The sequence below is a fragment of the Tiliqua scincoides genome, chromosome 7, assembly GCF_035046505.1.
Source record: "Tiliqua scincoides isolate rTilSci1 chromosome 7, rTilSci1.hap2, whole genome shotgun sequence".
Taxonomy (NCBI): Eukaryota; Metazoa; Chordata; class Lepidosauria; order Squamata; family Scincidae; genus Tiliqua; species Tiliqua scincoides.
The window spans coordinates 29435722-29450119 of record NC_089827.1 but is presented as its reverse complement, the minus strand read 5'-3'; the positions used below and the strand labels follow the sequence as shown (position 1 = coordinate 29450119).

General features: G+C 40.9%; 1 protein-coding gene across 2 annotated transcripts in view; it reads left to right on the top strand.

The window, feature by feature from the left end:
• The window catches only part of EXOC4 (exocyst complex component 4), a 448912-nt gene that overhangs the window by 34682 nt on the left and 399832 nt on the right, over positions 1-14398 (top strand). For both annotated transcript variants that reach the window (XM_066633468.1, XM_066633469.1), the window contains one exon: positions 13345-13529. In XM_066633468.1, coding sequence (XP_066489565.1) covers positions 13345-13529 — 185 coding nt within the window. The remainder of the gene's footprint in view (positions 1-13344; positions 13530-14398) is intronic.

The following is a 14398-nucleotide window of genomic DNA, read 5'->3' as shown; positions in this document are numbered from 1 at the left end:
TAATGTGTGCTCCTAGCTTTCTTTGGATTTTTAGTGTATAATTTATGTTAGCCATTAACACTGATGTTCCGTCAGTTTCAGTTTTAAGGTCTAAATTTAAGTGACGATTTGGGACACGTGGTCATTGTGTGGGTCATTTATGCACTTTTGTGCATTTACACAATGAAGGTTCATGGACAAAGTCTTCAATGAAGAAAGAAAAGGTGATAGAATGAGATTATGGTAGAGGACAGAGAGCTTTGTAGAGATCTCTGAGAATGAAATTCTGTTGCCCTTTTCTTTTTATTTATGTTTTGTTGTGTTCGCTGTCTTGAAAGTGAAAAGTCCAACTAAACTCTGTAGGATAGTTTTTCCTCTGAAAAGAAGAACCCTAGAGACTTGGGCCCAAGCCTGATGCTCTGGGCAGTTTCTGAGAGTCTCCTTAGCATCATGTTCCTATGGAACCAGAATTTTCTTGGACCTGAGAGATGCTGAAAAGGAAGTGCAGGAGGAAAAATGAGTGTGTGCTTATGGGTTTTGTGAGGTTCTCATGACAACTTCCTAATTCCTTTTTGTTCTTAAGGGAATTTTACAAAACAACAGGGGTTTTCTGGAGCATAACTTCTGAGATGGAAAGTCTCACAAAAAGGCCAGTGTGCACTCATTCGCCTGAATAATGGCTACATGCTGTTTTTGTAGTGGTCAGTTTCTTTAGATGTAGAGGCTGAAAAGGAAGGATAGCAGTCAATGCAGTCCCAGAATATTCTCCAGATATAGACAAAAACCACTTTGCCAACTTCTCTTGGCCAACTGGTTAAAATACACCCAAAAATGTTTGGCAGAGTGTGACTTCCAGATGAATCCTCTACCTTCTGGATTCATTTTAGGCATTAGGGTATTCTTGTTGAAGCTGCTTGTGGATGTCACAGTTATTGCTCCCATCATGACTATGAGAAGATAGTTTAATTAATCTAAAGTACCTACATACTTCTGCTTTCTTAGCTTTTGCTGAAAGCTAAGCAAAGACAGCCATTTCAAAAGGGCTAGAGCAGGGGTGTCAAACTCGTTTCATACCAAGGGCTGAACAGCATTCATGGTGCCTTCTGAAGGCCGGAAGTGATGTCATTAGGCATGAAATGATGTCATTAAATATGTCATAACCCAAAAAAGCACTTTTTCTGACTTAGGAACTCATTAGCGGCAAATGACAGAAGAGAAAATACACGAATCTTGATCATGTTTTAAGATATGGGACAGCCCAATTTTCATGTGGGCTGTCCTTATAGCAGTAACACTTCAGCACTGCTCAGCAGCTGAGAGCCTGAGGGCCAGATAAAAAGCTTCCACTGGCCGCATCCAGCCCCCGGGCCTTATGTTTGACACCCCTGGGCTAGAGAAATGCTTAAAAATAATCCATGAGTCATCAGCCATCTAGACAGAACACAGCAATCTTTGTAAGTTTCTGCTGTTCTGGCTTATTTGTGTGTATGGAGTTTTCTAGGCCTCTCTGGATGTAAGAGAGCGAAGTTTTTTTATTCTTTCAAGGGAATGATGGTAGGAGAGGGGTATGCACTGCTTGCCGGCTTCCAGAGGTATCTGGTTGGCTACTGTTGGAAATAGGATACAGGACTACAGGGCTCTTTAGTTTGATTTAGTTCTTGTATTTTTTAGATTGTGAGCCCTTTTGGGACAGGGAGGCATTAGATATTTGATATTTGATTTTCTCTGTAAACCGCTTTGTGAACTTTTTGTTGAAAAGCGGTATATAAATATTGTTGTTGTTGTATTCTTTTGAGGGGTATGGTTCTATACTGGATGCCAGAATGTAATCACAGGCATTTTTTTACAGAGGTTTTCACTTGCATGCATTATACAGTTTCCTTAGGATAGATGCACTTGGAGAATGTGTGACATGATAATGAAACAGAAATTAAAATACAAGGGAGTAGGAATGACCCCTGTATGCAGAAGTAGGGAAAGGAAGGTAGGCCCCAAACTGCTCTCTCATTCAAGGAAATAAATTCCCTGATTTGCTGTTTGGAATACAGGATGAATGCCTTGCCCCTCCTTTCATGGAGAGTCCTTGTTTGACTTGAGGGGACAGAACCATGGGAGAGAGATTGTGTGTGCTGGTCTCGCTACCTCCCTTTGAAGCTTGTGCAGTTCTGTCTTACTCTACTCTTCTGTTTGGCCTCTGCTTTCTGAGTGTCTGCTTCTTCCTTCCCTTTGCCCATTCTTTCTAGTCTCTCTTAATTCTCCATTCTCCACTAGCCTCCAACTGCTATTTTTCCCCAATATTTCTAGCTTCCTATACATAGGGCACTCTCCTACTTCCCCTGAATTTTTTCTGATGCATCTGGCATTTTGGGAAATGTCTTCCACTGCCTGGGGTAACTTGTCTGTATCTTTTTAAGGGAGCTATCAGTGTGGTTTCCTGTGTTGTAATGACTTTACCCAGCTTAAATTTATGTTAAATTTATGTTAATTTATGTTATGTTTTATGATTCATATCATAGGAACCAAATGGTGGCCACTTTGTAACTGATCATCTCCATCATAGTGGCTCCACATTGTGGCTTCAGAATTCTCACTCTCTCCCATTCTGCAGTGAAAACTGCGAAATTAACTCTTATCTTAGCTGTGTGAAGATTGTGACAAATCTTAACCTGTGAATGTTAAGAATCTTTTGGATTATATAATAATGTAGGTATTGGCCTATACCTTCCTGCTGTTTTTATGCATGTGACTATTCATATGTGATCACGCAGTTTTCTCCATATACTGAATGAAAATATTTTTATTGGTAATCTTTACGTGTTCAGATAACCAACATCAAGAGACTGCTTATGAGCATGTAGTACAAAATATATTTTAGAAGTGGTCAGTGTTGCACTCAGCCTGCTTTTCCATTATTGTTTCTAATCCCATGTTGTGACAAATCTTAACATGTGAATGTTAAGAATCTTTTGGATTACATAATAATGTAGGTATTGGCCTATACCTTCCTGCTGTTTTTATGCATGTGACTGTTCATATGTGATCATACAGTTTTCTCCATATACTGAATGAAAATATTTTTATTGGTAGTCTTTACGTGTTCAGATAACCAACATCAAGAGACTGCTTATGAGCATGTAGTACAAAATATATTTTAGAAGTGATCAGCGTTACACTCAGCCTGCTTTTTCATTATTGCTTCTAATCCCATGTTCTGATCCTGTTCAAGTTTTGTTTTGTTAATTTCGTGTTTGAGATGTAAAGATATTTTGAAAGTAAAAATATACCAACAGAGGATTTCTTGCCCTCCATAACATCTTATCGCTGTTACTCCCTTTAATATACTTATCAATAGCCTCATCTTGTTCCTTTTAATCTTGTAACTTCCATTTTCTGAAGCATTTTGTTGCATTAAACTGTTAGTGCCTCCCATTGCCTCATTTGCATTGACATGTGCTTGACCTCCACCCGCTCTGCTTTTTGTTAATGCATCAACAAGCACCGATATCTCTCTGGAGCATTATCATTTGGCTGTTAGCTCAGCTAATAACCATTCATTTAAGCAGATGAAGGTTTATTAAATAAAAATGGATGGTAATGAAAGTAGTGGAGTAGCAGTCGTGAGCACCCTCCTTTTTCATGGCGAGTGTTTGCAGAGTTTCCATGAAATGTACTTGGTCTGTTTAAAATCACCAGTACTTTTAGTTGGGAAGCATGTTGCTGACACGTGTTTGGTTTCACGCCCACCTACTCCTGGTGGCAGCCAATGATGTGAGGGGGCAGAAAAATGCGAAATATGCTGCTGTAGTATCATGCATTTCATTTTGTTGATTTAATTATTGCATTTATTCCCCATGTTTCACCTAGAATGTCCTCCTAAAGTGATTTAAAGTTTAAATCAATAATAAGGTACAATATATTAGTTGGCGATGTTTATAGGAGTCTTGCTGCAGATAAACTTGGGAGTGGGCTGATGGTAAAGTCCGTCATCTTTGCAGAAAGGAGATATGGAGGACTGGAGTTGCTCTTTTTTTGGAGACAATTCTGTAGGGCTCAGCAAAGTTGCAGTCAGCTCAACAAATAAAAACAGGCCACTCCAGTGACAATAAGCACATTTGTCAAGATTATAAAACTATTTACAAAGCAACCAACAACCACTGAAGATGAATGTGAAAGCAGGTTTTGCAATGTTTTCAAGTGGGATGCTTCCACACTAACCTCTCTCTCTGGTATTTGATACCATTCACTTATTGATTTCTGGAGAATCCAGATAATGTTTCCCCAACTACTGTATTCCTATGTTTCAGTCTCTTGTCCCAACTGACTAGTGTTGTTGCATCAATTGATGTGGAAGTGCAGTTGGTAAGTCAGCCTTCCTCACTCTCTGATGAGGAAAACTGATGAGGTGGGGTGAAACCTTGTTAGTTTTAATGTAATGTAATAAAAATTGCTTTTTGAATTACATTTGCTGAAAAGCATTGTATTTATGTTCTTAATATGTACAAGTGTTCATTGCTTAATGATAGGAATACATTCTCTGATCCCTGTCGTTAAGCAATTCTGTTGTTATGTGGACATTCACCTAATGTGTTACAAGCCAGTCAGTTTCAATCTGTTATATAGACGCTATACCGCATTCAACCCTAGATGGGGCTGAATGTAATGGAATGTGGTATAGTGTCCATGTTATGGAGTGAAATTGACTAGCAGGGCTGGGCAAACCCTGGCCCATGGGCCCTTTGTGGCCCTCAGGCACCCCCAATCTGATCCTCAGGGAGCTTCCAGTCTCCAATGAACCTTTGGTCCATAGGAGACTATTGGAGCCCAAGTGAATTGATATTCATGTCTCCATGTGTTTTTTGCTTTTTCCTGGACATTATTTTAACCCTCCTCCCATTGCCTCTGAATAATTTATGTCTCCATGTGTTTCTGGCTTGGGCTATATGTTTTCACTGTGCAAGAGGTGTGTGATGAACAGTTCATCGTTCTCATGTGGTTCTTCTACATGCCTGCATTAGTTCTTATGTGCATTATAAATAAGCTCAAAAAAATTCATTCATTCATATAAGTTCCATCTCTAATGTAGTCATTTATGTAAGTTTATTCAAATTTCAAATCATAGAGTTGGAAGGGGCCTAATAAGCCATCTAGTCCAACCTCCTGCCTTAGGCAGGAAATCCTCTTAGAGCATCTCCAACAGGTGCTTGTCGAGTCTCTGCTTGAATGTCTCTAGTGAGGGAGAGTCCACCACCTCTCTCGGCAATCTGTTCCACTGCCGAACCACCCTGACTGTCAGGAATTTTTTCCTGATGTCTAATTGAAATCTCCTCTCTTGCAGTTTGTACCCACTGGTTCTAGTTCTACTTTCAGAGATAGCTGAGAATAAATTATTCCCTTCTTCCATATGACAGCCCTTTAGGTATTTGAAGACAGCTATAATATCCCTCTCAGCCTTCTATTCTCCAGGCTGAACATGCCAAGTTCCCTCAACCTTTCCTCATCGGGCTTGTCCTCCAGCCCTGATCATCCTTGTCGGTCTCCTCTGAATCTGCTCCAGTTTGGCTGCATCTTTCTTAAAGTGGGGTGCCCAGAATTGGACACAATACTCCAGGTGAGGTCTAACCAGTGCAGAGTAAAGCGGAACCACAACTTCTCGTGACTTGGAAGCTACGGTTCTGTTAATGCAGGCAAAAATTGCATTTGCCTTCTTTACAGCCGCATCACACTGCTGACTCATGTTCATTAAATTAAATGTAAATTAATTCTTTTTTATCCTGCCCCTGTCAGAGAGATGAAGTGGCCCTCCTGCCAAAATGTTTACCCACCCCTGCAATAGACAGTTAGGGAACTGCCATTGTAAATGTCATCAGTCCTTAAGCAGAATGTTGCTAAGTGACTCATGACTGTATAGCAGTTCAAAGAAAAGCAAAAATTCCCTCTCATCACATTTGTCACAAACATCTTATTTTCTCTGATAGTTCATCTGATGTAATTGTAACCAGCACCTTAGGTTTATGACTGCAGTCACTAATGTGCATTGCATAGAAACTTCATGTTGCCTGTAAGTAGTGTGAAGTCCATCTCCATACTCTGGAGCACTCGCAGTTGTGTCTGGGAGGTCTTCTGAGACCCTCCAGCTGCAGGCTTGGCATCCGTGGATATTCAAATCTGTGGATGCTGAGCCCACAGATAAGGAAGACCCACAGTACAAGCTAGTAGCCCTGTTTAGAGACCAAGCATTATCATCTAGTTTTCAGAGTTATCTAAACAAAGAGTTTTTGTAACTATCTGAAAGCAACAACAATGGTGCCTCAACTCAGCATCCTTAATGATTCCTCATTGGTATCTCATGCCTCTACCATCTTCCCTGTATAGGTGATGAAACCAAAGGCCGCACATATCACTTACTCCATACCAGTCCCCCAGGAGTATACCCAAAGAAGAAAAGAGGAGAAAACCTGTCCCTGCCAGTCACCCATTCAAGCTGGGTACTGTAAGGATTCTGACTGGGGGCACCATTGTAGGCAACACATTAGAAAGCAGTCCTAAATCTCTCTTTTCAGAACCCTTTCCAGCAGAATGTGAGGGAAGCGACTGTGATCTTTACCTGAAATCTGACATAAAAAAGGAAATATTCCCCCACTTTAAAATTCTGGTTCACCAACTTTCTTATCCAGTGGCGTCACTAGGATTCGTGTCACCCAGTGCAGGAGGCCTGCACATCACCCCGTGCAGTGGGTGGGGCAACACCCCAGGTGGTGGGTGTAGTGATGTACCAGAGGCTGGAGGGACACACTGGAGTGGAGCCCATGGAAGGCGGTGGCAGCAGCATCCACACCTTTCCCTGGCACAGGGAGCTCCTCCAGGCTCCCTCTCGCCTGCCTGTGCCAGGGAGAGGTGTGAACGCTGCTGCTGCTACCAATGCCACTTTCTCCCATGGGCTCCACTCCAGGGTGCCCCTCCAGGCTTCCTCACTCCTCCAATGGGCTCCACGGGCAGTGGCAGTGTCCCCACCTCTCCTTGGCACAGGCAGGTGAGAAGGCTGGAGGAGTTCCATCACCAGGTGCCAGGGTGCCCCTCGCCTGCTGCTGCTGCTGCTGGTGGTGGTGGTGATGGTCCTTGCAGCCCCCCAGCCCACCCCTCTCCCTCCCTCCTCCGCCAAGCCAACCCCGCTGCAGGCTCCCTCTTGCCTGCCTGCCAGCCCAATCAGGTATACTCACAAGTAAGTTCCATTAGAGTCAATGGGGCTTACTCCCAGGAAAGTGTGGATGGGATTGGGATGTGTGCCAGGGAGAAGGATGGACGCTACTGACATTGCCGCCACTACCGCCACCTCATTCCACCTCAGGGCGCCCCTCCAGGCTGCCTGTGAGGTAAAAAGGGAGTCAGATAGAGGGACCCTGCACCCCCCCAACGAGGAGGGAGCACGCACCTGAACATCTGCAGGCGCACTGTCCTAGGAATGGGGCTGGGCAGCAACGCAGGAAAAGTGGCACGCTGGTTGCTCTGTGCCTGTGTGAGCTGCTTTTTCTCTTGGAGCCTGGAGGAAACCTAAGATAGCGGCGCCCAGGCTTTTCCTTCTTTCAAAATGGTGCCTCCCAGGTCTTTTGCCCTTTTCCAAGATGGCAGCTGCCAGCTTCTCGTAACCCACCAGAAATCCGAACTCTACCCACTTGGTGGGTTGCGACCCTCCATTTGAGAACCTCTGCATTAGATTATATTATTCACCCCATCTAGTGGATGAATGCAGTATAGCATCTATACCAATGCATTCTGGGGTGGCAATGAAGGAGCAAGAAACCTGGGGTGACAATGAAGGAGTTAGTGGGTGTTTAAAGCTATTTTTCCACTAATTTAGTATCCACTAATTTTTTTTTTTTAATCCACTGGGGGTTCTGGAATGAAACCCCAGCGGATAACAAGGCACAACCTGTAACTTTTTAACTCTTTCCTGGGCAAAAGGATGCAGTACACTTGTGACTAATGGTGCAATCTTAATATTCTGTGGTAGTGTAGTGCCTGCTGTGCCAGAATGCACTGTGGCAAATGTGTTGTAAAACATGTGCCAACAACATGGAAGATGAGGACTCTGGTGGAAAACCCTGCACCGTTCTGCTGGCACCAATACAAGGCAGAAAGTGCACAAGAGCAAGTAAGAGCTATTCTGAGCAGCGCAGTTAATTAATTAAAGTAATTAATTTAACTTAATTAAATTTTATTTTGTCTGGGAGGGGGGCTATAAATCTTCTTTGACCCCAAGTAGTAGATTGATGCTTTAGCTATGCCACTGACTGAGGGGAGGCAGCAGAGCAAGTGGGTAGTGAGCTGCTGGGGGGAGGAGGTGGGTTCCTCCCAATTTTCACTTTTTTAAAAGCCTGGGCGTGATGTCACTTCTTGTTGTGACATCACTTCCGGGGCAATATTTTGAGCTTGGCACTGGGCTACATGATTATTAGCTACGCCACTGGGGCAGTGTCACAAGAAGTGGGATTTTGGGAGTGTGGTTAGTGGGGTATTCCTGGGGATTGAGTTATGACGTGACTTCTAGAAAAGGTTGTTTGTTCCCCTTAAGAGAATTGGTTTTGTTATGAGGATAAGGTGCAGCTGTATCACATTCTTTTAGCCTGGATAGGCTATAACATGGTGGGCAAATTTTCCCACCCTGTTATAACAATTTCCCACCTTTAACAATTGCGTAGGAGAGGATTTCAGCAGGTGCAGCTAGTTATCTGTGAGATGACAAGCTGCACCTGTGGAAATTCCCTCTTCTATACAATTGTTAAGGTCCCGAATTCCTAAAGTTGAAAGTTTGCCCACCCCTGGGAATTAAGAGCTAAAGTGTTATGTCCAGTTGCTTCCTAGATTTTGATAAATTTACAAGGGGAAAAAGGGGAAAAGGCATTATTAGCCATGCTTTTACAGTGTGCTGCACGGCGAATCAGGGTTCAAAAACAATCTCAGCAGACTTAGAATTGTGGTTATCTTCAAGCTTTATTCATTGCCAGCAATGGGCTTCTCTTGGTGGTTCAAAATGGGAGACACAGAGTGCTGTGGTAACTCTCAGTGCCTCCAGAGAATAGCAACCTTTCAATAGGTGTCCATTGTTTAAATAGTATTTTGGCCTCTTTGTTTCAAAATCTCACACTCTCATTTGCTAGAAATTATGACATCAGAGTTAGCTCATTTTACAGACATCTGGTTGGCTAGGTTTAACTGACCAATAAGAAAAATAGAAATTTGCATTAAACATGTCCAGAGGTGGCACTGTTCACCCAATTATTACTGTCTTTGCCTATCTCTGCTTATTCTTCTATTGGCCTGACCTTGACTTCATCTCTTTAACATTCTTAGTACCAGGCTTCTTAGGGCTGTATGCCAGCATTGTTTAAACTAAGTTTTCTCTTATATGTGTATTTTAGGAGATGTTAGTAAGGTATAGTAGTAAACATATATTTATTCTGTACAGGGAAACTAACTTTTAAATAAAGATTTCCTTTTTAGAACTCTTTTCCTATTTATTTTAATTAAACTTAACTTTTTCTGTCAGCTTTTAGAGGCTTCGTTAATGTTTTGCTGACCAGTGGACTTTCAAGAATGTTGGTCAATTAGACAACTTCATAGACAATTTATTACCTCATTATTTTGTTCTTATGCAGGTGTTTCTTTTATCTTAGGGACTCAAATTAGTTAGCTGAACTTGATTTACAAGTGTTCTCATTAGAATGTCTGTGTCCAGTCTTGTTAGACAAGATTAATGGCTGCTTAGCTCAGACTTTCTTAAAATGATTTAAGTTATGTCTCTTTATTTTATGCATCGTGGTGCTAAGAGATAAGTTCTTTAATTATCTCATTTCCTGGCCAGATGCATCTTTGACTTCTCATTATTTTCAAATCTCCTTATGAGTTATGTTTCAGTTAAAACATCAAACAAGACTTTGAATCTTACAGAATTGGAATGTACTCCAACTAACTTTTATTCTTACAATTAACCTATTAAAATTCACTTAAACTACCATACTTGTATCAACTATACTTTAAAGAATACCTTCAATAATTATTAAAGCTGTTTTCCTGGTTTAATTATGTCCAAAATGCTCCTTTTGTCCAGCTTGACTTTCAAGCTTTTAGGGGTGTATTCTCTGTTCAGCCTGGCTCCATTTATCAATTCAATTAACTTTTTGACAACTGGGTATTGTGCAGTCTGGCAGGCTGCCAAGAGCAACACCTTTCAGGACTGCCTGACCAGCTTCCACTCTCTGAAGTTTTCTGAGCTTCCCCCTAAATTTGCCTTTGTTTATTTGTGAAATGCTTAAACACTCAGGCTTCTAGCATTTGAAATGTTCTAAGCATAACTGTATTTATTTGGCTAAAAAGGGAAAACTTGTTGAATCACATTCTAACATTCAACTTAGCTTTTCCTATTGCATCCTATTAAAACTGTACAAAATACAACTTTTGCTAATTAGCCACTCATCTTGACATATCAGTTCCTTTGGCAGTTTGCCTGGACATTCCTTAAAACTGGACATTCCTTAGGCAGTGCCTGCTTGAAGCTGAGACCTAGCATTTGATTTTTTCCCTATCATACTACCAATAATTAATCCATTTGTGTATTTAATCCTAGAGAAGCCTAAATGAATTTTATTTCAAACCTTTTCTTCTCCCTGGGTAACTTATTTAAAAGTGGAATTTTCCTGCATTTTAGCTGGGGTCCTCTCTAATTCCTTCAAAACAACATTTGCTAGCTGTCAAATAACACTTTAATTGGGCTTATTTATGGGTAGGTGTACCTTTGGCCTACTTCAAACTGTCTCAAACTGAGAGAGGGCAGAAGTGAATCCTTGCAAGTTTGTCTTATGGGAACATATATATAAGCCTAACTAATTTACTCATAACATTGCATGAACAAGCATTTGCATAAATGATTAGTTTCAGCATAAGTAAACATGAGTAAACATAAAACATAAGTTGCTTACAGTGGCCTGTTGCACAAACAGACCCTCTCAGAGAGAAAGAGAGAGCAAAGTTGCTTTTCTGGGCCTGCTTGAGCAACCAAACAGAAGGCTGCTTCTGAGCAAACATACATTTTGGCTTACTTTGGGTATGCTGGACTCTTTAAACATACATCTTCTCCTTACATAACATAACATTTGGTTCATAAGCACTATTCAGCATTGATACATCTTGGCATCATACATACATTTGAACAAAACATCATGACATTTTACTTTATTTCCTTCTGGCCTTGCCTTAAGTGTGATGACTGGGAGAAATAGCACAGTGAAGCGCTGTTAAGATTATGACACCTGTGACTGTAAGTGGAAATATGGTAACTTCAAGAAGTGCGGTATTTAAGGATGGATCTGAATAAGCAAACTTGGATGTGATAATCTTGTTTCTGAAGTGGGCCTGGCTCTCTTTTCAGGCCATGAGTGTTTTCCCAGTTGAATTGCTTTGTGTTAGAGATAAGTGCCTTGGTAATTTAGTTACTTGATTTTTCTCTTTAAACCGCTTTGTGAACTTTTAGTTGAAAAGCGGTATATAAATATTGTTAATAATAATAATAATAATGGGCAGTAATGAAGGATGAAATATAGGGAAAGAAAAAGGCTATTTAGATGGGGGTTATTGGAGTGTAACTCTGGCTCTTGCAGCTCTTACTCTGTGTAATGTTGCGCCTTGGCTATACTGTTTGCCTCACAAATTAGTCATTCCAAAAACAGCATTACCAAGGCCATAACTCACTAGCAGGTGTCTCTGCAAATACGAAGTGTCACATAGGCAATTTTTAAAGGAAAAAATGGCTGCATTTTCCACCAGAGAAAAAATTTAAGGCTCTGTAGGTGTCTCTTCTCCCCTTCTTTTTGTACTGCAAGAAATGATTGACTCCTCTGTTTGCTTTTTCTCAAGTCTTGCTTTAGAGCTTTCTGTTGATATAATAGTTTAGTCTTTGTGTATAGCCATAATTTTTAAAACAGGAAAACCAAGTGGGGGCCAAAATCCTTGTGACCAGAGTGAAAAATGAAGCATTGACACTAAATTTTAATAAAACTTTGGTAACAGACCAAGAAACCAGTCATTTTTTTTCCTCCTTGTCAAAACCTTTATTAATTCTGTTCTTCCAGAGTCTTTCAAAAAAATAATTTCTATTTGTTTCCATGGAACCTTGGTATCAGTACTAATACATTAAACTGAGGCCAGCCAATCCACCCCAGACCCTAACCATTCTCTCTTAACTGCGTAACCATAGTTGGCCTGCACACATTGGGGATTAGAGAGCAAGAATTCCCAGTGAGAGCTTCCAGGCAGGTTTGAACTCCAGTACTTCTTCTAATTTTTTCCTTTATCCCTGAGTTTCTGGGTAAATGCCTAAGAGTTCAGGTTGTGATATCTGTCTCCATCATCCTCAAAGCTTGTGACTTCTGGTAAACTTAAAACTGTGTGTCAAAATGAAGTTCATTTCTCATTCTAATGACCCCTTGGATTGTTAAATGAAATATCATTTAATTTGTTTCACACTATTTATGCTCTTCACTTACTTCTTGCATTTCTTAAGGCATGAACACTGAAATCCTGCAAAATGAGATTTTTCTTTTTGTTCCCGGTCACCTTTGTTTTAATTGCTTTGTGATGAAGTATTTCCAGTGCTGCAGGGGAATAGTGAAGTGATAAAATTAAAGAGAATTGCTGAAACGTTTATCATTTGTTGGTTATATTGAATCATAGAAGGGCACTTTAAGCACTGTTTCACTTTGGTAATGTTGCCACCAGTTTGGCCCTTTTCTAGTCTTGAACTTTTATATTTGATCTTAGAATGTGTATAGTAATTAATGTGAATTAGAATGGAGGAGTGAGTGTCTTTTGAAGCTTGATACCTCAGGTTGACTAGATTGGCCAGCCAGATCTGAATTGGATCCAGAAGTTTCTCTTGCAGGATTAACTGATCATGAAATGCAAGCCTAGAGTAAATGTCATACTGGGGCAAACAAATAAGAACTTGTTCCTCAAAACTCACCTGTTCTTTGAAGCATTTGGTTTAAAACCCTTTAGTCCTCACCCCTTGCTAGAACTAAGCCTAAGTTTGCATAATTGAACTAAACATGCATTGCTCTGGTTATCTTCAATGCCATCCTTTCCCCCATCCCTTGTGTCAAATTTATAAGCTTTTGGAGGCAGGGACCTTTCCTTCCTTCCTTCCTTCCTTCCTTCCTTCCTTCCTTCCTTCCTTCCTTCCTTCCTTCCTTTAAAAAAGTTGTGTTCAAGGATAGTGCTGTAGCAATAATTTGACTATCACAAAAAGCTAATGCTAAACAGTTGAGGCATTGAGAATTTGGAAAGTATTTAAGAGTCCATTAATTTTCTTCACAGGTTTCGGCAGTGGATTCTCTGGAGGGACCCCTCCTTCAGGTGGAGGGACTAAGTGATCTGAGACTGGAGCTTCACAGTAAGAAGATGAACATGCACTTGGTCTTAATAGATGAATTGCACCGCCATCTTTACATCAAATCCACAAATAGAGTTGTACAACGTAACAAGGAAAAAGAGAAGATAAGGTTTGTCTCAAATTGTTCAAATTCAGTAAAAAATACCTCTTTCAAATGGTGTGTTTCAAGGAGTCATGTAGAAAGGCATGCTTTTCCCATAGTTGTAAGCATGTCCATCCTGTGAAAAATGTCACTCTGAAAGTATTTCACAACACCTTTTATAAGGCTGCAAGATATTAGGAATTTATGTATACCAAGTTAAATTGATGTTCATTCACCCCAGTTTTGTCGATACAGACTGACAGAGGTTCTCCAGAATCTCAAGCTGAACTTTTTCTTAGCCCTGCTGCTTGGGACCTTATGGATGGACTTTGCCACTGAGCCCTTACCACTTCCTCTTTATTGGCTCCAGTATCTATCTCCCAGACAATGTGGACCTTGAAGGAAGAGTGACATTGACACCCCCTCTTCACATTTTTAGTGGTGTAGGGTTCAAGGTTGAGGCAGGAAATAGCGCTTCCTGTAGAATTTGCTGCTTGAAGTGACTGCTTTATGCCACTTTATGATAGTCATTATGTAGAGCTGTTGCTTATGCTTGAAGAGAACCAGTTCACTAGATCTAATGGGCTTCAACTAAAAGCAAGGAGATTAAAATTGAGTATGAGGAAGAAATTCTTAACAATAAGGGTGGTTTGGCAGTGGAACCGATTGCCAAAGGAAGTGATGGGTTCTCCGTTGATGGAGATGTTCAGGCAGAGGCTTGGAGATGCTCTAGAGAAAATTTTCCTGCTTCATGCAGGTGGTTGATCTTGAAGCCCTTCCAGCTCTTGTTCTTAGACTTCACTAGTGGAGAGCATTCATGAACAGAGTAGCTGCTTTGAACTTGCTGTGAAAAGCCTCAATTTTCTCATTTGCATTCTGTGCTTTGATGGTGTCTT